At 42.4% G+C, this 27,004-nt stretch overlaps 2 protein-coding genes across 7 annotated transcripts in view; one reads left to right on the top strand and one right to left on the bottom strand.

Moving 5' to 3' along the window:
- The window catches only part of LOC109449076 (uncharacterized), a 112,928-nt gene that overhangs the window by 61,112 nt on the left and 24,812 nt on the right, over positions 1-27,004 (top strand). The window lies entirely within an intron of this gene.
- Positions 2,154-27,004, bottom strand: part of TRAF3IP2 (TRAF3 interacting protein 2) — a 39,889-nt gene continuing 15,038 nt past the window's right edge. The window contains exons 4-10 of one of the 4 annotated variants that reach the window (XM_019734943.3): positions 19,385-19,577; positions 15,868-16,046; positions 13,678-13,766; positions 9,807-9,875; positions 8,665-8,781; positions 5,165-5,239; positions 2,154-2,738 (exon numbers count right to left, since the gene is read on the bottom strand). In XM_019734943.3, coding sequence (XP_019590502.3) covers positions 2,592-2,738; positions 5,165-5,239; positions 8,665-8,781; positions 9,807-9,875; positions 13,678-13,766; positions 15,868-16,046; positions 19,385-19,577 — 869 coding nt within the window. In that variant the 3' untranslated portion in view covers positions 2,154-2,591. Of the gene's footprint in view, positions 2,739-5,164; positions 5,240-8,664; positions 8,782-9,806; positions 9,876-13,639; positions 13,767-15,867; positions 16,047-19,384; positions 19,578-27,004 lie in introns of those variants that run through there. The other 3 variants (XM_019734945.3, XR_016020198.1, XM_088795509.1) reach the window with 3 other exon arrangements.

The following is a 27,004-nucleotide window of genomic DNA, read 5'->3' as shown; positions in this document are numbered from 1 at the left end:
CCCTTGTTGAGATGACTGAGAAAAATCCAATCATTAAATAGGTGATTTATTTTAGAGGCAAAAAGAGAAAAGGTATCAACTACAATAATTTTTCTGAGCACTGAGCTGAGAAATAGCTAGTCTAATACTTTGATTATAGCCACGAATGGAGATGTTTGAACAATACAGAAGTTAAATTGAACTAAACAGGCAGATATTTTGAAACCAGTCACTGAAATTCAGAATTGTATTTTAAATTTTAAGTTAGTCACTAAATATTAGACAAGACTCTAACCTTGCACTCTGCACACCTCACCCCTAAAATCAGGTTAGGTCCGAATAAAGCCTGAGGCGAAGAGGTTATTTTTACCATGTCAGCCCTACCTCACCTCCACCCCCAAAATATCTCCTGATGAATGCGTGAGGACCAGGGGACTGTCTAAATAAACCAAGTGTTAATCTTAGTGTTGGTGCTCTGAAATGGTTGTTACAAGTCCTGTGATGTGCGCCGTCATCAGATTTCAGAGAAACTTCAGGGGTCAGACTTTCATCACTCAGCCAGGTGTCGTGTGTGCACTCGTGCTTTTTATTTTTTTTTTGCTACCAGTGCTATCAGCTGCAGCACTTTAATGACTATTTGTGGAACACCAGGGACCTTCCGTCATCGTTCACCTGGGGTAGAAATAGTGGCTGAACGCTCAGGACAGGTCTCTGAGGGGAGGAAGAGCTAATAACATATTATTAAATCGTTGTAAGCTAGAAACATTTCAGAGTAATAATTGCTGAGGTCACTTTATTTACAGCTGTGTGTAGAATTTTTAATGATGGTGTCACCTTCCAAAAAAGAGAAGAAGAGAGAAAGAAGACTTGGAAGTTTGTGTTTGGGGTGTTTTCCAGGTATTTTGAGTTACTAAAACAAGTAAGTCAGTACTACCAGGTCTCAAATACTATGGAACTAAAGGGACTTGGCATTGAGTATTACAAATGTATTTCAGGCATACTAACTTTTCTTTTCTTTTTTAAACAAACAAAAAACAACAACAAAGACATTCTCCTTAACCAGTAGACATCTACCTGTTTTCCCAAAAATAAGATCTAGCTGGACAATCAGCTCTAATGCATCTTTTGGAGCAAAAATTACATTATATTATATATTATATTGTACTATACCTGGTCTTATAGTAAAATAAGACTGAGTCTTATATTAATTTTTGCTCCAAAAGACGCATTAGAGCTGATTGTCCAGCAAGGTCCTTATTTTCAGGGAAACACGGTAGGTTATAATGTAAATAAAACTAGTGTTCTTTGTGATTGATTAGCGAAGTTCCTTAGTTATTTTATAGTTAATAAGTATTTGTCTTCCCTATGGTGACATATAAAGGTTGAATTATCTCATCTTCCAATTGAGCCTTGTTTAAGAGGTTAGGTAGACAGATATAGTAGAATATGAATACATATATATGTGTGTACATATATATGTATATTCTTTTTTTATACCAGATGAACAAGATATATATTTTTTCTAAAATTGTTAATGTGAGGGTATTGTTGATAATACTTTAAAAACAGAGAAGAAAATGTCCCTGTTCAGAAAATGTAACTTCATCACTTCATCCTCTGGGAAATACAACTATGAAAATGAAAACTCAGTCATTCCTGAAGAGTATTTAGAATTTAGATCCTAGACCTTAAACCTTTTAGGGTCATTAGAGATACTTTTTTGTCCATGTCGTTTTATAAATGAGTTCTGTTTCGGAAAAGTGAAAGGAGTTGCTTAAAGTTGCACAGCAGTTAGTGGTAGAACCCAGACTAGAACCCAGGTCTCCCAAAACACCATTCTAGGCTGTATTATACATCCCGTCTCTTTATACAATATACAAATATTTTTACATATATAGCCACACCCTAAAAACTGTAATTCTATTTAGAATCATAGTCATGTGTTGTACAAAGTTGTTTCATTAAAAAGTTCTACTGCACGAATAAAACTTTCAAGATTATGTCAAAAAGGATTGTTTAACTATCTGGCTTTAATCCTTTAATATAAAGTAGTCTGTTACATTTATCTAATATTGTATCTAAGGAGCTTTCTTGATGTCCCTGGAAGCAACTGCCCATATTGTTATAAATTAATATACATCTGTCTCCTTTGAGATAAGTGAAACACAATCTTACAAAAGAGTAAACATTTTATTATTTGTACATGAATCCATTTGGTCTGCGGCCACACAAGCATCTGCCGAAATCAGAAAAGTAGGCTTAAGCACGGGCAGGTGTTTGTGGTCATTTACATTGATTGCAACCTCACTTATATGATCTACCTGCTAAGCAGTGAGAGGCCCAGAATGGATGCACTAGCCTGTCTGGAGGAACAGGCAGTGGGTGTAAGAAGCAGAGAATACAGAGCAGCCATGACCATTTCAAAGACAGGGTGTGTGGAGGTCTCAGGAGGAAGAGTACTTTGCAGAACAGGTCTTCTGGGGTTGGATGGCCCCTCAAGGGAGAGACTGAAAACAGCCATGAATGCTGCCAACCAGCCTCAGCTAGAAGAGTGTCTGTCAGCACTGGGCCACAGACGTGGCATGGCCCCAGAGATCTGGGGATGAAGGGTGTCACAAGGGTATCACCTGCAGGGTGGGCAGAGGCCCCCGGGGAGGAGCCACATACTCTTCCTCTCTGAGCAGCCGCAAAAGGATGTTTTTTTTATTCTTAGGCCAGCTGTAGACATGAGTGTTCTGGAGCCAGGTGGGCACATGCTCCTGTGGGAGAGAGAATGACGGGAGCAAAGGCCATTAGAGAAAAACCTGGATTCCAGATCCCCCAGTTCCCAAACATCTATGTCTTTCCCTTCAGGGGTGTTTCTGACCAAACGATCCTGGGTGTTGTGCTATTTTGCTTTTGGAAGGGGCTAGCCTGTGACCTGCTCTTGGCTTCGGGTGCAAGCTGTAGATCTCATTATGGAAACCACATGTGCACAGCATTTTCTGTCAGTCTCCCAGACTACCTGCCCTTTGCATTTCAACGTGCTTTTCACCACCCTCACATAAAAGGGGTAGGACGGAGGTCATGCAGAGTGATGCGAATTCCCCTGTGTCTTCGTAAGAAGTATGCCAAGGCTGTGGGCTTAATCTAATTCATTATTCTTTCACTTCAGCCACAGGTCTGGCCTGCAGTAGAAGGAGCCCACACTGCATCAGGCAAAGGCAGAAACCATGAGCTGGGCGTTGTGGGGGTGCAGTTTCAGACTGCCCTCACGGAGCGGACATTCTGTGGGGGAAAGAGATAATGAACGGGTAAAAGGTATAGCGTGTTCATTGGTGATACATGCTGTGGAGAAAAGTAAAACAGAGAGAGGCTAGGCAGTGCTGGGGATGGGATGAAAGGTTTGCGATTTTAAATAGAGTGTTTAGGAAAAGAGTGGATGTAGGGAGCAAGCTTTATGGAGGTCTGCGTGCAGGCAGACAGAAGAGCCAGTGCAAAGACACTGGTGGGAGAGTGCCTGGCCTGCTTATGGAGAAATAAAGCCAGTATAGCTAGAGAGGAGTGAGTGAGAGCAGGTGAGGGGGTCTGGAAGTAGAGGGGCTGTGTCAGATAGGGCCTTGCAGGTTTTTCTCTGAGGAGATGGTACTCCTTTGGAGACTGCAAGAGAGCCTAGAAGTGCTACCTGCTCTGTGTCAGGTATCTTGCTGGGGATCGATGACACCCAAATGAAAAAGACACAGTTACTGCCTTGAAGAGTTCGGAGTCTTATGATGGAGTCCAAATATAAAGAAAAAGAAACTATTTTCTAGGCAATGGCGTACCCAGGGGCCAGGCGGTAGGGAGCAGTCTGCCTCAGCACAGGCAACAAAAGGGATTGTCTGAAGAAGTTTTAAAAATGTTAATAAAACTAACCGAAAGTTGGTCTGCTTTTCCTATCACCATGCTCTAGTGATTCTAAACAATTACTTCCAGCACTTCTACCCCAACCACATACCACTGACTCAAGGTATAAAGAGCCTCAAGAGAGGGACAATTCAATCTACGGCATGGGGAAGAGCAGAAGAGGCTAGAGAGATTGGATAATATCACGATAAGCAAGAGTTCACTAGACAGATAAGAGCATTGCAAGCAGAGGGAACAGAAAGTGCCAAGGCACAGAAACATGAAAGAACATGGTGTGTGTGAGGGCATGCTGAGATAGTCCAGTACGACCAAAATACAGTCATCTGTGCACATGGGCGTAAGGCAGAGAAGGCTGAGCAAGTGGGCACGGCCCCCTTCTAAGGGCCTCCCTCATATGTGATACTAAGAAAGGTGGATATGATCTTGTAGTCAGTGGGAAACCACCACGAAATTTCTAAGCTGGGGAGAGAGAGATCAGATCTACATTTTGGATGTTCCCCTCTGATGGCAGAGCAGAGGCTGGCTAGTGTACGGTCAGGGTGGAGATAGGGAACTCAGTAAGATCTTACAGTGAGAGCAGTGAGAGCCTGAGCAAAGGACAGAAAGGCACACAGTGTGCAGGTTGTGAACTGTGCAACCCTAGTGTCCCAGTCACATACATGGAACCCTCCCTCGTCCAGGGCGGAAGGCTCAACGCAGCCCTGACATCTCGGGTTCCTCCAGGCTGAGGCTGGGCCTGAGCCGAGGGTGTTGTGCTCTGACTCTCCAGACATTTACAACACCAGTTTCCCTCTGCCAAGCTTGGTGCATGGCCTCAGAAGGGTTTTGCCCCCAAATCTGCTGGCAAACCCTTCTGGTGCAAAATCCCTCCTATGAACCACAGCAAAGTTCACTTTGGTAACTGTGTAGATGCAATTCCTGTATTCTACAGCTCTGAGAGCTGAGCTAGATGCAATGAAATACTTCTGTGGAACAGCCAGCAAAAAATGTACACATCTTGACTTTTATGTACAAGAGATAAGAAGTATCAGATGAACAGCCTTTTGCTCTCTCACGAGTTGAAACGCAAACTACTTCTTTATGTGTAACCGCTGTTTGAACAATTAGGCCCAGAGATGGGCTATCAGATAATGCTTTAAAACCTTCCCGATTCACGCTGCTGAACTGAGTGCTACAACTTGTTGATCTTTCTGGCAACACTGTTATCTCTAAGAAGAGATACAGAGTTGACAAGATTTTCCACTTAAAATCCCAGATGCCAAACAAAGCAGAGCTTGAATTCTAACGTTTGTTTGTTTACCTTCTTAGCATTTGGGAAGAGCACAGGGATGAATCTGAAATTCATGCTTCCTTGTTTTATGAACTCAATCTGCATCTGGAACAGAACAAATTGAAGGTTTAATTTCAGGAACGAAGATGAAGAGTTAACGGTACCCACAATCATGCAAGCCTGTCCAGTATCTTTATTCTGATTTCCTCATTTGAGTGCCACGCACTTATAATTTTAAGCTCTCCCAATTACACATCTATGCCACGCACTCATTCCTTCATTGAAGGCCTATTAAAGTCACTCTCTGTGCTAGACTTTGGGTTTCAAGGATTAGGATACCTTCCAGGGTCTACTGAGCTGGCTGGCATCAGCTCACAAAAGCCTCATAAGCATCCCTCTTCCCGATTGTGTGTTCAGGGACTTCACATTGGTAGCTTGAAATTGGCCAGGGTGCGAGTAGTTATACCATGGAAATTGACAAATGCTACCAATCAGGATTTTCTTATTTTTCATTTTGGAGAACCAGTTTACCAGAACACCGCTGATACAATCCCTACCCTCATAAACCCAGCAGTTTAGCAATCAATCAGAAAGGTAAATTGCCAACCACAGTGCAGTGCGAAAAGTATGAACAAATTGCTGTGGAAGCCCAAAATGGGGGCCATCCATTGCACATGAGTGCTTTGAAGGACCGTTACCAAGGAGGTATCATTTGAATACCGAAAGAAGAATTTGGTCAGGCCGGGAAAATGGGGGTGAGGAAGAACGTTCGCAGCAGAGAGGGAAGAGCATGAGCAAATGTGTGGGGGTCTGAAAGCATGTTAGTGGGTCGGGAACAGCCAGCAGTGCACCGCAGCTAGCGCACAGAATAGGCTTGGGAGGGAGTGGAAGACAAGGCCGGGAGGTCAGCTGTGAAGAGCTCTGTCTGCCAAGCTGTAGGTTTTCCACACCAGTTCCAATGGGCTCTGACACTGCAGTGGTCCAAAAAGATTTAACTGCCAAGAACTCTATCAAAACCAGAATTTTCATCTGAGAGGAGTCAGAGTCTTCCAAATCCTGTGACCAGTACAAAGTTTTCAGTCCTCTGATGACACGGAGATGAGGAATGATGTGTTCCCAACTATTTCATCTTCCCATTGATTTTTATTACCGCGGCGTCTTCTTCGGGCATGGGAATAAAAACAGAACCGAGAAGAATGTGCCAGTGGTGATGACTTGTTATTGAAATCACCACAGAAACCGCTTGTAAAAGCACACTCTTACACTCACACTTACTTGCATACACGCACATCCATACAGCGCACACAAACCCTCCACAGGGTGCTTTCTCAGAACCACCTCCCTTTACAAATCAGAAGGCAACACCAAAAGCATGTTTCAAAATGACCCAGGTACTGTGCAACTAAAAGCACAACCACACTGGTACAAACACATGAAAGGAAGGGCATAGGGCTTATAGGTTAAAAGTGAAGAACTGCATTTAGTTTCTGACTTCCAGGACACTATATACTGTAAAATTTTTATTTGTTCACTAAGCTACTCAATCTGTGGAAGGGCCAGCCAGCCAGCAGCAGTGCGTGTTTATATTTCCAGATAGACTGGCTTTCTGTGAAGTCGTTGGCTCTGTGATGCAGTTACTCGTGGGCATCTCTTCACTCCCTCTGTCTTGCAGTTTTCTGCGGCCTGGAGCGGACCAGGCAGGCAGCTCGGTAGGCAGAAGGCACGTCTGTATCTGGCCTCTTCAACTCCTTTAGTGATGAGCAAGGGCCCAAGCCATCATTGCCCTAATTAACCAAGTTTGGACAATCTGGTTCATAGCTGGGCACAGGCAGACAAGCTCTGGGGTTGAGCTGTGTAGTACTGCCTGGCATTGCCACACACCAACAGAGCTTGACAAGTTTCCTTAGAAACTGGCAGGGACCTGGAACCCTTCCCACACATCAGCTGTCAGCTCCCGTTACTGGCACTTCCTAGAGATGCAGACAGGACATCCAGTGCTTTGGGACCATGCAGACATGCAGCAGACAGCCAAGGGATGGCAGCACCCAGAGACAGGTGTGACCTTTTAGGGCAGAAATGGTACCTTTTCTGGGCTGTCAGACTGGGTGAGGATGGAATGGGAGGGAGCCGTCTCCTGACTGCTTGGCCTTACTCTTCGACTGTACTACCTTGTCTCGGTTTTTACTTTGGGTTGGTTCTGAGCTCAAATAAGTGGTTGGCACTTGGTAGAAGAGGAGACAGAGACCCTAAAGACCCAGATGGGGAACCCACCCTACCTTTTTCCTGTGCTTCTGACCCACAGCACAGATGTGATTTAAGTCAGCTTCCCTCAAGGTAAAGCGGCAAATCCCTTGACTACTTGCCTCCCTCCTGCCCTGTGCTGCTTGCTTACTCCACTTGGACCACTTTTGCTTCCTGCCCCATCTTCCTGGCCTAGTCAGTGGTCCTTTCTGCCCGTGCCAGGTGCCTTCCCCCACGCCGTGCAATGTTAGGGCTGAAAGGAAGCTTACAAGTACTAGTCCAGTAATTTTCAAGCCTTTTTAAATCTCAGGTTCCTTGGTAAACAAACAAGCATGAGAAAGGCAGACCAGCTCTGGGGTGGGAGGCCCAGAGCACCTGCACCCCCAGCACATACAGGCACCCAAGAGAGACTCCACAGGAGAGTCTGAAAGTCACAAGTCTAGTCCGGCATCCTAGTCAATCAGGAACTGTCTCCATCGTGTTTCTATGATCACGGAAAGCAGGATGATTGCCAACCCATAAAACAGCCAGTTCCAAAGAAGGGTGATATTTTCAGAATGTTCTATCCGATGCTGAGTATGTCTAACTCCCTATAAATTTCTCCCACTGGTTTTAGTTTGACCGCGCCCATAGTTTAGTGTCGCAATGGACTGACACTCACCTGTCATGAGCTAAGAACAATTGCTTCCCTTGATTGAGCATCTGATACATACCGTACACGTCACATTTATTTCATTTACTCTTCACAGCAGCACGATAAGTGTTAGTGACTCATTTTAGGAATAGGGACATGGAGGCACAAGAGGTTTAAGCAGCCGGCCCATGGTCACACCTATACGTGAGCAAGCTGAATTTGAGCGAAGTCTCTCCCACACAACGGCATGAGTCCCTTTCACTAGGCTGTTGCGCCTCTCTGCACGGGCAGGGCACAGGATATGATACAGACGCAGGAGCCCCGCTGTCAGGAGCCTCCAGCCTTGTCTCCCACCCCTCCCAGGACTTCGTACTTGTTGGTAAACGGCCAAGCTGCTTTCCAGAACCTGGGAACTTAGAGACCACAGGTTAAACTCCCCTTGTTACTGATAGGAACACTGAATCCCAGAGGTGCGGTGGCTTGCCCAAAGCCCCAAAGGGAGACAGAGCAGAGCCAACAGCTCCCTCCCTGCCTGGGCTTCTTCACGCATCATCATGCCCCTTCAGGTGGTCTCTAGTGAAGGACAGGCCTTCACAGAAGAAAGAACCGGTGTCTCCAAGGGCCAGCAAGGGGCTGCCGTGCGCTCGCCACTCACCATCCGATGAATGTATTTAGTATGTAAGCCATGCTCATCCTCATCCAGCTGCGACTCCGCGCCTTCCACATCCTGTTTGTATTTGGGGCTGATTGCTACGATTATCATCACTGTCTTCTGTTAATGAGAAGGAGAAAGCATGTTTATGAAAGTGTAAAGTGTGGTCCATTTGGTGATGGCAGGCTGGAACCTGACCAGCAGGGCTGTAAGCATTCCCTGACACACGTGAGGATGGAGGGCCAGGCTCGCTCTCCAGGGAAAGTGAAAGGCACTGGCCCCTACTTGGGCAGATGTCTGTCTCCCCTTCTCCCCTCCATCTCCCTCCCTGGTTCCCTTCAAACGCGCAGAGCAAATGGCTCCAAGAAGAGCTCTCCTAAATGGATGAGGTTTTGCCCACCATCTTCCACAACCAACCACCACTAATAAATGTCTAATGAAAGCCTGATTCACTAAGTGATTCTGCATCGTGGCAGAAAGGCTCAGCAACGCCAGTGATGGAACACCCCTCCCTCCCGCAGCTGGATCTGAGCTGCCAGGCACTGCACTCCTGACTGCCAGGCTTGTGGCACGTGCGTCAGCAATCAGGAGGACCCGACCCTTCAGCACAAAGCAAACATCAGGCTGCAGACAAAAGGAAAAGCCACACAACCCCAGCCTGCTGAGACTCTGTCCCCCACCGCTCCCTCCGAAAGAAGCAGCCAGAAGCCGCCGAAGCGCCGACATGGACACGCTGGCAGCAATCAATTTCTATCTTGTTAAAGCACAAAGTGCCCGGGAAAGCTCTTCAGCCCAATCCTACGAAACACTTGGGGTGGCCTCAGATTAAATTGAATTCTGCCGCTTCCTTCCCACTCCTGCCTTCCTTTCCTCCTTTCTTATTCTAGTCAAAAAATTGTTTGCTCTGATTGTTATCAACCACCTGTGTCTGGGTTGACCATTTATTTCCTGCCTGTGCATGTCCAGGAAGGCGACCCAATCTTTCCTTTCCAATTCTTTGCACTGCTGCCAACAAGGGAGGCTCTGTTGGGACTTTCTCAGCTTTGGACTTGGTGGGTATGCCAGTGCTTCTTTCATAAAATAACTTCATAAGCTCATTGTCTTTCTCACTGGAAGCTGAGCTCAGAATTTTGGAAAGTACTTACATCTCTAAGGTAGCGTTCCATCCACTTGATGATATCAATGCCTCGAATTCTATCCTCAAATATGTCAATCTAAAAAAAAGAAAAAAAAAAGAAAAAGAAAAAGATGTGGGAGGTGGCTCTTAATGAGAAGCTTTCTCTAGATGCAGTGCTAAAACACAAGATACTATGTACATTTAAAACTGAAAACGTTATAAATGCATTTTGCAGGAAGGCGCATGTTAAGTCTAAAAAACAAAATAAAATTTTATTAAAATGTGCCCTATTTCAACATTAGCAGGCATTTAAGTATTTAATATCTATAATTAGGATATAGTGATGGTATGCATCAAAATGTATCGTTGCCTACACAATAATTATGTTTTAAAAATCTGAGAGACATAGATCACCAAGTTGGATATAAGCCATTAATATACTATATACAATATACTATATATATCTATATATACACAATATACTACATTATATATTATATATATTATATAATATATATCTGTAATTTGAAAGGCAAACGTGATTCTGGAACATTTTAATGGATGCATGGTGTGTGAGTACTGACATACAATTGTACTTTACTTGCATTAGCCGGGTCATTATTATGGTATTATGTCCAGTTTCAATCTATATGTTTAAAAAGGATTGTATGAAACTTGGAGCAAATCCAAGGAACAGTCACAAAAACAATTACTGAGATGGTGGGGTAAAGGTTTACGATGAAAATCAAGAAGCAGAACTCTTGGGTCTTGAATAGACAATATTAAATATCAAGTCTTTGAAGGAATGTTGGAAGGGAAAAAAGCCAGATATTTTCTGTTTTACAGAAGACCAAATAAGAAGGCCTTTCTTGGGTTCAGGTTTGTCCTGCAACCAGAGAACAGTGGGTGTGTACCAGGTGCTCTTGATTGGAAGGGGGACTATCTACTGGGATGGGTGACTCAGGGAGAGTGTCTCTGAGGAAGGGTCATTTGATTTAGCCGCACTGCTCCCAGATCAGTCGTCCTAAATAGCCCTCCAATTTTTAGGACTGATTAAGTGCTAATCATTCAGCAAGCTTTCCATGCCATCTGTGCTCCAGCCTTACCTCTCTCCCTCACATGCCCTGCCTACTTTACTCCCCACATGGGTATCCCTGTACTGCACCCTAAAAGCACGACACAGCCTCCCCACTCTCTGAATCGTCCCGGTACACGGACTTCCTCCTGCTTACCCCACCACACTCTACCCCACCGTGACCACTAGTGGTACTGGACAATTCACACATTATAACATTCTTCCATTTACTAAATGTCTCACGTATGCCTGCCTGATCTCTTCAGTCTGGTTCTAAGCTTCTTATGGAATGAGATTGTGCTTCGTGTACACCAAACTCTCAAATACATACAGTACATAATATGAGTTCAGACTATGCTTCTTCACTAATGGGACACGAAAATGGAATGGCATTCCTTTTGGTTTGGATGACCATGTCTTACTTTAAAGCGTTGATGACCACTGACTACGTCAAGTAACTTTGAGAAAGCTTTGGTAGCTCTCTGGGACTGTGTCAGTAACCCCCTTTCTGTCATACAAGACAGAAGCACTGTAATGTTGGGTCTGAGAAGAGACAACTTGGCTCTACTCTTGGTTCCACTGTTGGCTTCTGCACTTTCCATTTACATGACTTTGGAAACATTACTACAACTCTCTAAGTCTCATTATCTTCATTTGTAATATGTGGTTAATAAGCCTACTTCCTAGGGTGGATGTCAGGATTAAAATGAGTTAACATGGAAAAGGCCTATCATAATGCCAGGCATGATGTAAGTACTCAATAACTGGTTATTAGTATTATTATCCCAGCACCTAAATTATTCCCTGCTGCTGAGGTGAACATTCTGGGAGGCGCAGTGTGCTTGATATCTTCCCTTTGTCTCTCCATATCTCTGCCCAAGTCCACAGCTTCTGTCAGGCCGACTTCTCCACGTAGCTATTATTATGGGCCAAATTGTATCCCTCAAAATTTGTAAGTTGAAGTTTTAACCCCACTGCCTCAGAATGTGAATCTATTTGGAGATAGGGCCTCTAAAGAAATAATTATGGTAAAAGTGGTCCTGTGGGTGGGCCCTGATCCAAAACGACTGGTGTCCTTATAAAACGAAGATTAGGACGCACACAGGAAAGAACCAGGTGGAGACAGAAGGAGAAGACGGTCATCTACAAGCCAAGGAAGAAGCCTCAGAATGAAATCAATCCTGCCAAAACCTTGATCTTGAACATCTAGCCTCCAGAACTGTGAGGAAATAAATTTCTCTTGTTTAAGCCCCGCAGCCTGTGGTACTTTACGGCAGCCGTAGCAAACCAACACAGCTGCCCTCTTCAGGCTGCAGTAACCACTGGTCCCTTGCTTCTTTAGACGGATGGATGCTAGCAGCAACCTGTTTTCGCTTGTCCCAGGACAGAGCACGATTCCCTGTGAATCCCCTAAACTTACCGAGAGCTTTGAAAATAGTCCCTTTTTAAAACTCTCCTTAAATTACCCATTAAGTTTTTTCTCCACTAAGGGGATCTTCATGTATCAATCTAGTAACTTAGCTGTCAGGACTGGACTCTGTCATTCTACCACAAGGCTTCATAGTGAGGAGTGGTAAGGAGAGATTTCAACTGTGCCCAAGCAGCCCGATTGTTAGGGTCACAACAACCTGTCTTCTTGTCCAAGGGCAATCAGTATGCTTATTTGGAAATCACCAAAACTGAGATATTTTCGGAAATGTTGGCCTTTTGTCCTATAATTTGATTTTATGTCATGGTTACCGCAGTGCTTTCTTATTCCAGAAATGAGAAATTGAAATGTTGGTCTCTATGTAGTAATGAAGTTGGAGTGTATAAATGGGATGCTTTTTAAAAATTTCTAGAAACTCCCATTTAAAAAAAAAATTATAGAATTAAAATATTCAAATAAAAACTCCTGTTAATGTCAAGTAATCTTTAAAATTGACGTTTAGTTACGAAGTATTCCCTCTTTATCCTTCAACATTCCTATTCATAGCTATTTCCCTTAAATTTTCACCACTGTCTAGAATTCACTGTCACTAAATCCCCCAAGGAAGCCTCTGGGAAGGAAAAGAAGTGATCTCAGTGTTTGAGTAAAGCCCGTCCTCCATATAGGCTCCTGTGGAATTTTATTTATCCTAAAGGAAAACTTACACAGGTTTAAGGGGTGCTGTTGCAAAACACTGCAGGGGTGCTTGAGGCCTGTGTGCTTCCTGATATTTCTTGAGCCAAGATCACAGTGAACTGCAGGGTCGGGGTGTCTACCTCACCTAGAACTAGACTAGACCAGCCGAGAACCTGGCTATGTAGTCCCTATCGAGAAGTGTGTCTGCTGTCCAACATGTGGAATGGCATCCAGGCACGGTGGGGGACCCAGGCTGCAGGGATGCTGCTTCAAACCTCATAGCACAGTGCCCAACAAAGGACTCTGTGAAATAAACAGGGGGCCTGGTAAAGCCTGCAGCTTCCTGCATCGCAGGAAGCACAGCCAAAGCAGGCATGATTGATGAAAAAAGGGGAACGGCCCAAAGTGCAGCAAAAGGCTGGCGTTTCCTTCAGGCCAGGGACTAACTACGTATGTGGTCGGCATTAACACCCTTCTGGCTGTTCAGAGGTACTCGGGATCACTCAAAAAGTATGCAGGAAAAACATGTTGGCGACGGGATAGTTTCATATCTAGAAAATAATTACCTAAAGTCATAAGCTTTTAGTTCATAACCACATACATCAAATACTATAGTTTAAAACATCAACAAGTAGTTATACTTTTTCTCCTTTTGTTTTGTTTTTCTTCTCCTAGTACTCACTTTAATCGTTCAGTCTTCTCTTTGGATGAAATACTTACTGCAGTTTGGAAGCCATTTACCAACAAAAAGTTCACGAATTTCACCACCTCCATGGCTGTGTCCATAGAATAAGTGATAAAGACTTTCCCTAAGAGAGATTTTTTTCACATTAGAAACTAGTGAAATAATAATTGCATTCTGAACAACACTTGTAAATAGTATGCAATGTCTTTTGTTTTCAAGAATAGTGAAGGGAAACCTCTGGACTGGGTTATGCCCGCAGCAGTGTGGATTACTGTCATTGGGACAGTGACCCGCAGGCCACAGGGGGTCTGCCCAAGGGCATGCAGACTGCGCAGGTGCATGGCAAGAAGAGGCACGGGGGAGAATGCTGGCAGTCTGAGTCAGGCCAAGGAGGCCTTCTGAAAAACCCCATGAAGTGTTAACGAAAAATCCATCACCCAGAACCTGTGGGTCCTTAAGCTCAGGCGCCTCGCCACCTGGTTTCTTAGAGACACTTGGCCCTGTGCCTAAGGAATGCTCGCACAGCAGGCCAAGAAGCTGAGTTTTAGGAAGGGACCAACTGCAGTGTCTGTCCTCTTTTGATCTCATGATGCTCTAGCTGCCATGAACTCTTGCTTGACAACGAGCAAGAGGGGGTGACGGCAAGTGGTTTCCCACCCTCTCCTCCCCGCATCCAGTCACAGGTAGGGGAAAGGCCAGGAAGTTGGAGTAGACGAAAGCACAACTGAGAAATGGTAGTAAAACTGCAGCAGCTGGAAGGACAGACACTGCCTCTGGGCGCTCATCACTGACTCCCTCGCTTCTCCCTAGGTCAGCTTAGAGCACAGACAGAAGGGTGCTCACACACTTGACCCAGGCAGCAGGAGAACCCATGTTTCCTCAAGCTTCAGCCTTGGGGAAACTGTCTGGCTAGCGTGTTAATGTGCTAGATGAATAATCTCTGTCTGTTGGTTTTTAGTCTGGAAGAGATCCGCTAAATCTCAGAAAGCCCCTGGGGCAGAGGGTGGAGAAGAAAGGGGAGCTGGAGAGAAAATATGAATCTGTCTGTATTCATGCATGCTTCAGTCTTGGTTTTTGAAACACACCTCTTATAAATATGTATTTTCTGTTAAAAAAAAAAAAGAAACACACCTTTCAAATTGAAGCGTGTACAATGGTCATATCGGCTCATTACAAGCAATCAGACATATTGATGGCACCCAAGTTATTTTCTTCTCAACACCTAATATTCAACCAATTCCTATGGAAGAATTTTAGGACTCTCTTTGTAGATTATGGTAAGATAAATGTGATCTATAAATTGACACCAGAACTATATCCTATGCAGGGTAGTATCCATTCTGTAGAAATGCTCAAATTAAAATGTGGAAGACTTTAAGATTAAAAACATTTTTATGACTGCAAAACAACAAAGGATCTTTGTAACAGAAATCTTTCGAGTCCTAACTGACTTAAGAGCATAGATCCACAATAGGAATTAGCAAATGGAAAGGGCTTCATTTTCAAGTTTGGTTCAAAGCAGTGCCCAGATTTGGACAGGACTTCTTAGAATTACCTGAGTTTCTCTAGCAAGCGCCACAGAATATAACAAGCAGTGGCTGTTTTCTTAAGATTTCTGGAACTTACTGTCCTGGCTAACCTTAGCAAGAGAACATTTTGGTGATATTTCAACATTTCTGTTTCTGGCTAAAAAAATGTGGAAAACGAATCATCACCTGATACTTAGCCGAATGTTTCTTTAAATAAAAGGCTTAGTTTGCATCTGGTTGTAAGACAGTATGGAGAATGTGAGACCACTTTTTCCCCAAAAGATTGCTCATTCCTACAGGAAATGACCTTGTTCTCTATGGCTGCTGCTAATTTATGGTGAGATGCTAGGTCCCCGGCCAATACCACATGATCATCCGATCAATTTACCCAGGGACAAGTCCGCTGAGAAGCATCATTTAGAAGAGGGAAAAAGCACTGGGGTTATTTGTTGTTGAAGTGTATGCTTAAGAAAAATCTAGTGGGAAGCAGTTTGTGAGTATCTCTGGCAGTGTTAGAATCACTAAAAACATTCATTCATACAAAACGCTGCTTACATTTTTCAGCAAAAGGTAATTTTGTTGAAATTTGTATATGAGAAATATCCAAGGTTACGGATGAATAATCACGAAGTACTCTCCAAGTATAAGACCGGACAAGAAGAAGGAAAGAAAAAAACAACATTGCAAACAACTTACGCAATTCTTCGGGCAAATTGCTTATTTTCAGAGTTCCTCTGGCTGGAGGGTTACTAAGAGGTCTAGGGACAGCAGCTGGGGATGGAGCCTGGGGACCCTGTGGTCTCAAGTCTGCAGGACACTCCAAGGAATCCCTGGGAGCTCCAGTTCTATTAGGTGGCTGGTGAAACAGCTGGTCCCTGGAAAGGAATACATTTACAATAAAATTTTCATTTTTAACACAAGGTACATCTTGCAGAACAGAAATGGTTAAGAGCTATGGGAAGACACTGGTGAGCTATTTCTCTCCTCTGCTTCCATTTCTTTTCTGAGCCAGAGGGACAAGGGTTGCGCGATGGAGTTACAGTCAATGAGCAAACAATTCGGCCGCTGCCATCAGTAAGGGCTTGTGCTAGGGGTGAAAGAGGGAAGCAGGATTTGATCTCTTGATTCAAGAACTGTGTAATTGGGAAGACAAATCTCTTGCAAGGGCAGATAAAGTCACTAGGAAAACACTATAACGGGTGACATACAAGGTTGGTGTTATAGGCATTTGGATAAAAAAATAGGACTTTTAGCTCGTAATAGATAACATTTAATTATGTATCAAAAAGTAGAAAAGCTCATGTAGTTTTAAAAATATTTATGTTACTAGATGGATGAAACTCTGATTTTGAAAACCCTTTACGAAAGTTTCTACCACATGGCTAGACGGCATCTTTATCATTGTTTTAGTCATCAGTATTCCTGTAAGAATAGTCGGACTCAATCATGAGAGATTTAGAAGGCTGACGGAAATGGAAACCATGCTTCTGTCACTTTTGTGGTTTTTGTCTGTAAGAGCCGTCAAAAGGTGCTGAGTTCCTCAGGAAGCATCCCAGCGTCCCATTACTAGCTTCACAGTGTCAAGGTCAGGGCATGGGCATCCAGTTTTGGCCAGTGCAGATCTAGCAGGCACAAAATGGATCCAATAGTTGCAGTGCTGGTGGCTACGTGATCCTGGATTGTCCTAGGGCAATGTGGCCTAGAATGGAGCGTTCCAGAGTGGCTTTCTGATCTCGGCCTCTGACGGTGACAGAGGCAGCAGCCTCGTGGTGGACTGTTCTGTTACGTTGCTCTGGGATCATTTCTAGAAGCAGCCCAGTCCAAAGCTCGCTCTTCCAACCTCCCACAATTTTGTAAGCACCCAGGTCCCAAATTAAATTCCTTCTGCTTCAAATAACTAGAGTTGTTTCTGTTTTCTGTAACTGAATCCTAACTGATAAGGGGACTACAATTGTGTCTGTAATGTTTTATTTCTTTAAAAAAAACGCTCTGAAGCAAATGTGGCACTATGTAAACATTTATTAAAAATCCAGGTAGTGGGAACGTGGATGTTTGCTATTTGTTGTGTATTTGAGATTATTTTATATTTTAAATTTAAAAAAATGTTTTGATTACAAAATGTATGTGTCTATGCCAAGTTTTTATAGATTGTTGCTTGTGGTTTCATAGTTTTACCCAAAAGAGTAGAGATTCTGAAAGTCTTATGTAATAAAATTTTAAATAAAATTACACAGAATCTCAACTACACTATATTTCTAAAATGTGCATATTTGAGGAAGTTATTTTTATTAGTGTATACCAAAAAATCCTATAAAACATGCCTTCATCTAATAGGGATCCAGTTCCATATCCTTTTTGCATTAAATTCCTTTATACCCCAAATTGCTTAGTTATAAAAGATAACTGCTCATTTGATAAAGAAATGTTAAGGCCTTCATAATATTCAAAAACTTCCATATAAAAACAGTATCATGAAGATTAATGACAGAGTAAACTTCCTGTATTAAGGTTCTCTTTCAAATTATCAGTAGGAAGAGAATTAGCTTCAATACCTGACCTTGTTTTTCATTATCCTAAAATGATAAAAATAAATCCAAGGAGACCATAGCAGGCTTACACTGATGTTACAGAAGTAATTACTCTGTGCTTTATTTACAATTCTCCTATAAATCTAAAATTATTTCAAAATAAGTGTTTATTTTAAAAATTACTATTGCCTCTCCTGTTCAATATCAAACATGTTTCATAAAGATGCTTAAATTTTATTTGCTTTCTTAGAATTCTAGATATTTCTTCTGCAACAATACTTATCTGGTTGTAAATCACCTTTTGCCTAATTCCATTATTCAAACCCTATGCGATTTTGTTTTTTAAAAAATAAAGTTTTTATCTGGAAAGAAAATCTGAGGGCTTGTGGGCTTTTGAGTAAAGGGGAAAACAGGGTGGGCTTTTGTAAAGAGCCCTCATTGTAAAGAGGGTGGGCTTTTTTTCTTTCAATAAAGTTTTTAAGCTAATTACTAATTTCTGTATTTCTGAAAAATCTGCTTTAATAAGAGCTTTATATCTCATTCTATTCTCAAAACAAAATACAGTTTTACTGGGGCCGGCCCGGTGGCTCAGGTGGTTGGAGCTTCGTGCTCCTAACACCGAAGGCTACCTGTTCGATTCCCACATGGGCCAGTGCCAGATGGCTCAGTTGGTTGGAGCGCGGGCTCTCAACCACAAAGCTGCCAGTTCGATTCCTCAACTCCCGCAAGGGATGGTGGGCTGCGCCCCCTGCAACTAACAACAGCAACTAGACCTGGAGCTGAGCTGTTCCCTCTACAACTAAGACTGAAAGGACAACAACTTGTCTTGGAAAACAGCCCTGGAAGTACATACTGTTCCCCAATAAAGTCCTGTTCCCTTTCCCCAAATAAAAAAATAATAAAAAAAGCAAAACTGGAGTTACCTAGTAAAAAAAAGAATACAGTTTTACTTTGAGTGGTATATAAAATTTGTGCCTTCATCAAAGCAAACATTCCATTCACTCTCTTTCCTGTCATAAATTAGGAGGCTCCATTTATGAGTTTTTCCTATGTATTTTAGATCCATAAATTAAGAGAAAAGGAAAACCTGAGGAAGAGTCAAAGGAGAACAGTGAGGAGAAAAATGATTAAAGGGTTCGACAACTGAATCAAGAAAAACCAGAATTGTTGTTCTGGAAGAAGTATAGGAAAGACCAGATAATGGCATTCAACAAGTATGAATGCTTTTGTCACAAAACTAACAGGTTATTTTAAATTTCTATTGGGAACGAATTGAAATTTAAAATTCCAAAGTAAGAAATGGCTTTAAACAGGTCTACAGAAATGAGGAATATAAAAAAGAACTCCCTAGAGGTGGAAGTCAGTCATAATAAAAATAAGAAATCTAATTTCATGGGTTAAAAGACCCGGTGATCTGAAAGTAAAAGCAGGAGTGTGACTCAGCATCTTATTTGCTTCAAGAGAATTTTGACTAGTCATCAGTGGCTTTATATGTCTGGTAAAGAGATTCTTGTCAACCACCTTCCATTTCCTCCTGACCTGCAACGTCTATGTGGAGGGTCGCACTGTGTGACCCGGCCACCAACCTGGGTAGTAAACCAACAGAGTTCTGATACATCGTGACTGCATCGGCAGCATGCTTTTTCATGTTAAAACTGTCTGCAAGTTGGCCACATTGTACTTACTGATACCTCGGGGCCCCAGGGGAGGAATAATCCCTTTGTGCGGGCCTTTCTTCTTGGTCCCAGGGGCTGGGATAATTTAGGATGACCTTCTGCACAGGGTGCAGGCCCCTCACACTGGCTCCAGGCAGGGGCTGCCCAGGCAGAGCCGGCTGGATCACTTGCTGGTAGGCTGCTCGAGGGTAGTCATGGCCATCTGCAGGTGAAGACAGCAAAGAGAACAGGGAAAACTGACTTGACTCCTTTGTGTGAAAAGAGAGGTAAACTCAGTGCAAATTTTTGTCTCGATACCAACTAAGGGTTCCAGATATCGGTTACCGCCTCCATGATGTCTGCCATATTTCTGTACTATCATTTACTTGATAGTTTTCATTAAATTGAGTCACTGGTTTTTTTTCATTCCTAAATAAAAACATCTGTGAAATCATGAGTTCGGTGTTCTAACTTAAAAGTGCAAAGCTTCAGACAGGTCCCTATTTTAATAAGATACTTAGGATAATCCAACCATGAAGAACCTCTCCCATACCACCATTCCAACCATAATTCCCCAAGTTTCTAGAACCCAAGGCTAGGAGAAATTGTCCCCATGACAGACACAGAATCACTATTCTTTCCTTTCCTTCCAAGTACACACATGCACTTTCTCTTATGGAGAAATAAATGAATTAAAACTTGGCTCATACTTCTGGGAAGTAGCCAACCAGCTGGCAACACCACCCAACTTTCTTGGTCCTCTCTTGCTAAATCGTACGTGCAGTTGGGACCAGGCAGTTAGAAGAAGGCAGGGCTCGGCGCACAGCCAGGGCTGGCAGTGTCTTATGTTAATGTGTAAGCTGGGAGAAAGTTGGTCGCAGCCAAGCCCAGGAGCAGCAAGGTCCCAAGGGACGGAGGGCAGCCTGTCTGATCAGCGGAGAGAAGAGCACTGAGGCCGGAGGAGGGATGCAGGGAGCCCAGTAAGGGTGAGAGAGGAAGGATCTGAGGGAATTGTGCAGGCCCAAAGGGGCTCAAGTGTTGGAACTCTGAGAGGAGGGGATGTGCCTTAGGGGTGGGCCCAGCCTCTGAGGGAACTAGAGAGCCAAGTGGGTCACTCTGCAAAATGAATTTGATGATCCAGGAGGCAAAGCTAGGTAGGGCAAGAAGGAACCTTGTTTTTCTAAAAAAATTTATTGGTTTTTATTCTTTTTTTCTGATTATAAAAGTAATAATCAAGCCTTCCCAGTGTAGGTAGGATACTTCCAGGGAAATAAAACTCACAAGCAAGCAAGAAAGTAACAGATAAGGTGCACTGGACCCAGAATGTCGAGCGTAAGAATGTGGCTAAGAATTAACTGTATTCTTACTTTGGCAAGTAGACAGGGGCCATATAAGTTTTCAGGGGAACAACGGCCTCAAATACAGAACAGAAGACAAATAATGTGTGTGTTCACTAGTGTGGCTGCCTCTAGGTCTCCACTGTCTGGACACAGGCAACTTAGCTGGGTGACCCTGGAAAAATGCTCAAGCCAGTCTCTCAAGCGTAGTCTGATTCCCTGCATTCAATCTATTGTCTGATTTGACCCGTGACACCAGCCAGGTCCTCCCTGTCATGCTTCCTCTGGCAAAAGGGACCATCCCCACCAACCCAGGTTGTCTTCTGGCCCTGACTGTAACCCTTGCCCTACTATGCTTAGGCCTGCTCATGGTATTATGAAAGGGGAGGAGGAGAGAAGGATCTGCCTGGGCCTATCCCAGCCCTCTGGCTGATAAAGGATACCATGATTCAGAGGGCATCTCTAAGAATGGGGAGACAGGACCGTAAAAATCCTTTTGGTCTAGGACAAGATACACTACATAGGTTTTGCTTTTATAGCCTTCCTGGGGCAGGTCAGATATATTCCAAGGTGTCCAGATTGCCAGTTGGGTTTTCAGGCCAACAGGTCAGGTCACCACTGCTGCTTCTTTTCCCCAGCTAGAAAAGGGCAAAAAAGTGCCACTGCTATCAGGTCACCAGGCAGGGGCCAGCCCTGCTTTGAAATGAGTCTTGCATGCATGGACCATTTACAAAGCCAACTGTGGATACAACCCTCCAGAGATCTCCCATTGCACTTAAAATCCACCATGCATGACGGGGTCTCTGCCCTTCCTCATCTCATCTCCTAGGACACTTTCACACGCTCACCAAGCTCCAGCTAGCCTGGCCGTCTTTCCTCATCTCGAACACCCCAATCTTGTCCTTACCTCTCGGACCCAGAGTTTGCCAACCTCTCTGCCCAGAATAGTTTGCTTTATATCTCTACAGATCAACTTCTTGTCACTCAGGGCTCAGCTCAGATATCACCTGTTCAAAGAGGCCCCACCCTTTGATCCAGTTGCCATATCCCATCCTCTTTCTCACCATTTTATTTTCTTCATGGCGCTTATCATGTGTTTGTGTAAGTAAGCATGACTCTTGTTAACTCCTTGTCTGTCTTCCCTTCTAGCATCCAAGCTCTGTGGAAGCACACACCATGTCTGTTTGCCATGATGTCTCCAAGCAGTCATGGCACCAGGGTATGCCCAGTGAATGAATGAATGAATGATGATTAAATAGTTACAAAGCCAACTCCACATACACACACAAGAGAAGCCATTTAGGACTGCACAATCTGCTTGCTCGGTGTTGGGTTTTCTAGATTATTTCTCATCTGCTGCCCATTTGTTGTTGTTGTTGTTGTTATTTTTTCCCCCAGTGTCTCTCTCTTAAAGTAGGAAGATGAAAGACAAGGTAAAAGAGGAGAAACTTGGCTAGTGGCTTTGAATGTTTTTAATGTTCGAAGCAAGTTTTGCTTCCCATATCCTTTAATAAGTGGTTAATGATGTTTTATTTGCTTTAAAAGGGCTACTAAACTCTAATCATAGGGTTTGTTTCTTTTCCAGAAAGCGGATATTAGTGTTGTTAATCAAAAGCCTTTAAATCAAGGTCATATGATTTCTAACACATTATTTCCCAAACAACATGTTTTTGTCTCATAGCAACTAATCTTATCATTAAAATCACCAAGTCTTGTGGGCTAAGTGTTTGATTAGCTGAAACTTTCAATTCTGAAATGGCCACCTGTGGTAAAAACTTACACCAGTTTATGTGAGCAGATGAAATGATCCACCTCATTTATTTTTAAAATTAGGGTACCGACAATATAGCCCTCGATGCTATCCTTTGATTGTTTAAAACAAAGAAATACTGAATATCATGGGATCAATCAAACATAAGCTTTCCCTTTTGTAAGTGGAATTTAACTGGGTTTTGTCTGGAATTTGGTTGGTTGTGGAGAAAAGTTGCTAAATTAAAACTGTGCTTATCAGGTAAATGAATATCTTTTCATTGTTCATGTTTTGATCATTCCATTCTACTAATCTGACCAAGCCTTGCTAGTTTAGTTGGGTTTGACATATATAATAACGGCTAACATTTATGGAGTACTTGTTACATGCCAAGTACAATCCTAAGTTCTTTATTCAGGAGTATGGATTCAATTTTCTGCTTTCCTGAATAAGTTTAACTTAAAATAAGGTCCCAATTCCTTACCATGGCCCTTGCATCTGCACCTTCTAGCGTATCATTCTCTCCCTGGTCATCGTGCTCCAGACCCAGTGGCTTGCTTTTGGTACCTTAACTATACCAAGCTCCGTGCTTCCTAGATCCCCTCATCCTTTACGTTTCAGCTCACTGTATCCTCCTCAAAAAGGCCCCTCTGGCCACCCCATCTATTAATGTCTGTTCTAACACCCAGTTATTTCCCTGATAGCACTTATACTTTGTTATTTTGTTTGCTGATTTCTACTTATCTGTCTCCCCAGTAGACTGTGAATTCCACAAAGACAAGACCATGTGTTGTATTCACCACTGTATACCCAGTGCCTAGCATAGGACTGGGCAAATATTTATTGAATAAATTGATAAATGAATGGGCAAGTTCTGTTTCCAAAACCCACTGACCTCCCTCCATTCTGTCCCTCTCCCACAGACAATTAAAAATGGACTTTCCAAGGCTTGATATCACAAAGGCTCTACTCATGATTAGGGATCACTGCTTTTTCCAGAAAGTAGGGAACAGATTTCTTTTTATTCATTCAACAAATATTTATTGAACTTCTAGGGCTAGGTACTCAATGAACAGAGATAAATAGGATTCAGTTCCCTTAAGTAGCTCAAAATAAATGGAGAGAGAAAGAAAGAAAATCTGTGTGTCTGTGGGTGTCTTGTTTTGAAACACAAACCCATACGCGTTGGTGTGTGAGGAGAGGCATGCAAATCAGCAGCCACCTACATGGTAGACTTAAAAATTACTGCCCCAAAATATCTCCCCCACTGACTTGTCCCTGGTGCCTAAAATTCCATCAAGAGAGTTTATTCTGTAGATGAAGAATAAGAAGGTTGTGGGTGATGTGATAGACAAATGATTTGTTAGGATGGTAACTTTGATTCTGAGACAATGTTAATCATAAAACAAAAATAAAAATCTTACACAATCATAAAGAGATGTCCAGAATAGTGTGTTAATTTGTCAATATTATGATTCTTTTGGCCTGCGTATACACAGTCTTCATATTACTGGGTTTTTACCACTTGGAATTTGTAAACCAAATCCTAAATGAGGTTTTCCACTTATCAGTCAAAACATTCAACATTTTTCTTCCTTATTAAGAATGGTACTAAAAGAGTTTATGAGAGAGATAATAAAATCTGATTTTCAAGTTGTCAAAAAAATCACGGCATAATGCAGTTTAGCCAGGAAACCAAATGGTCAACATAAACTGTTAGAAGAACTTTCACAGCTGTAAGCAGCTGTGGTTCCTGAAAAGCAACTCCCTTCTTGATCATTGTTCCATCTGGTTTGTTTCTCCCTTATTTTTAATTGTGCATGCATTCTAGCACACAAATAGTCACTTTTTGGAGTCCACGTGAGCAACAGTAAGCATGTGTCCAGTTTTATTTGATTCAGTCTTCTTGGTAGAGAAAGCAAGAATTTTATAGTAAAGATAAGGGCTCTTTAGATTTAATATGTTCTTTTTTTTTTTACAATTTATTTGCTTCATAGGTTTTATTTGATTGCATAGCCATGATTTCTGTCCTGGTGATCCCTGGAAGGATTTGGAGGCCACCTTCTCCAGGGGGTGGTGGGAGGAGGAGGAAACATAGACTCATCCCACGTCTCAGTTTCACCTGCTTTGAAAACTTTTTTTTTTTTTTAAACATGAAAGGGGTGACCAGTAACCATTTTTGCTTTAACTTGCAAAGGCTAAGACATGCTATAGGCACGGGGATCATTATTTATTTATATTTTCATTAGCGGATGAAGAAGTAATGCTCTTCTAAACCACGTAGCCATGGTTTCCAACTGCACGAGCATCCCTTAGGTGAATGGCTCTTTTGAAGTGGTTTTGTTGGCAATTAAGTGCAGTTATAGCCCTGCCATGAAACTAAGCATTTGCACACCTGCTTTGAATACTTAAAATCTGTACCAGCAGGAGAGATCTGGAAATAGAGGGGCACTCTCCACGGCTGGGCTGCAGGATTTTAATTTAAATAATATTTAAATAATAGTAACTAAGAGTGGCTCATAAACTCGTTTAATACCATTTTTTAATAAGGAAGAAAAATGTTGAGGACTCACTACAAGCCAGCCACTTTCCTAGTGTCTTTAATACATTATCTCATTTAATCTCACAGCAGCCTTCACGGGAGCCATTGCTATTGGAGGCCTTATGAAATATACTGGGCTTGCAGTGTCCCAGAGAAAAACCACAAGCACCGGGATTCCTTGACAAAACAGACCCAACCCTGACCCTCTACCCTATGATTAGATGCCCTCAGGAGCCAGGGCCAAGGCATAGGCAGGGTGAGCCTGCCTACTCATTTCCCCTTACTTTTCTTTCTAACTTTTAGTTACTTTTTAATTATAAAAGTAATACCTGTTTGCTATAACAAATTTAACACAAGCATATAAAGTTAGAAGAAAAATCTCTCTATCTCTTCTTAATTCCCTGTCCATTTTCTTCTATGATTACTGTTAATAATTGGGGCCTGATTTTTTAATGTATAGTTTTTAAACATGGTTTTTAAAGGTAATATGTATGGGACCAAGACTGCATGCTGTCCCACTTAATCTTTTTTATGGCAGAATGTGTATTTTACTTTGTGTAATAGGGGCCTCATAGTCCACTGTAGAAGCAAATCACAGATTACTTATCTGTCCTCTTACTGACAGGCATTTTAGTTTGCATTTTTACTCTAATGCAGCAATATTTTAATAAACATGCTTGATGATGTGTTTTTACATGCTTGTTCAATGTTTCTATAGGAGAGATTCCTACAAGTGAGACTGCTGGGCCAAAGAAGAATAAATAATGAGAATTGCCTTCTGGAAGACTGTACCAATTCACACTTCTATCGTGTTTCCCCGAAAATAAGACCCACCCCGAAAATAAGCCCCAGTTAAGATTGTCAGCCAGTCAGACGCATTTAGTACGTTATGACGATGTTCCAGAAGAAGATGACATGACTGTATTTGAATAAATGTAGATTGTGTACATGAAAAAATACGCCATAATGTGTCTTTTGGAGCAAAAATTAATATAAGACCCAGTCTTATTTTCGGGGAAATACGGTATAAAACCTGGTCTTAGTTTTGGGGAAACATAGTACACCAAGAGTAGATGGGAGTGTTCCTTTCTCCAAAACCCCACTAACACCGGATGTTGTTCAAAGTTTTTCATTTTTGCACTCCTAATTAGGCAAAAAGGTATCTTTAAAAATTGAGCATATATAACTTTTCTTAAATGTAGTCATGTAAAGCCTGGCTTCATATGCTTATTGGCTATTTGTACATCTTCTGTGAATTGTTTCCCTTTCCTGTGTAAGTGCTCTCCTCTCTGCCCTTCCTCACCTCTCTTCACTCCCAGGACCCTAAGCGTCTCCTGTCTCCCCTCCCCTTCAGTAGAAGGAAATGCTATAGAGGGCAAGGAGAGGGACCTGCTGAAAGAAAACAGGTCATGAGGTATTAGAGGCTAAAAGCGCTCCCAGTGAGGAGTGTTTGGATTTTAAAAGAGTCTGCCCAGACAGGGCAACGCTTACCTCCAAAGACTGGACTGCTAATGGTGCTACTTTAGGCTTCAACAGGAAAGATATTTTCAAGTAGAAAGATTTTCCTGGGACCCTCATATTATAATGAGTCAATGCTTTCTCTGTCTGGCACCATGAGGCTTTCTCTTATTAGTAGATATGGGCAATTGCTTGGGACTTAGTATCACAAAGCCCTTGACTAAGTATTCACACCCTCGATATATTATTAAGGAATTAAGCAGAAATGCAGATAAAACGTTAGGTGCATCATGTTTGTCATATCATTTCTTATTAGATAAAAAACTGGAAACAACTAAAAATGTCCAACAATAGAGAATAAAACAATTTGGTAGGTCCACCTGATGAAATACTTGCAGCACTTTAAAATGATGCTAGAAGATGTGCACTGGATGTCACCGGAAAGTATTTAAATCTACATGAAATGTATATGCAAAGAAAAAAGAAACAGAAGTAAATATGTCAAAAACTCAAGAAGGAATTATATTTGGGCGATGGAAATAGGAACTGAACTTTTGGGCATA

This window comes from Rhinolophus sinicus, chromosome 2 (assembly GCF_057876585.1).
Source record: "Rhinolophus sinicus isolate RSI-liver-muscle chromosome 2, RSI-T2T, whole genome shotgun sequence".
In the NCBI taxonomy this organism is placed as follows: domain Eukaryota; kingdom Metazoa; phylum Chordata; class Mammalia; order Chiroptera; family Rhinolophidae; genus Rhinolophus; species Rhinolophus sinicus.
Note: the sequence above shows the minus strand (reverse complement) of the source record. Positions and strands in the feature narration are given on the sequence as shown.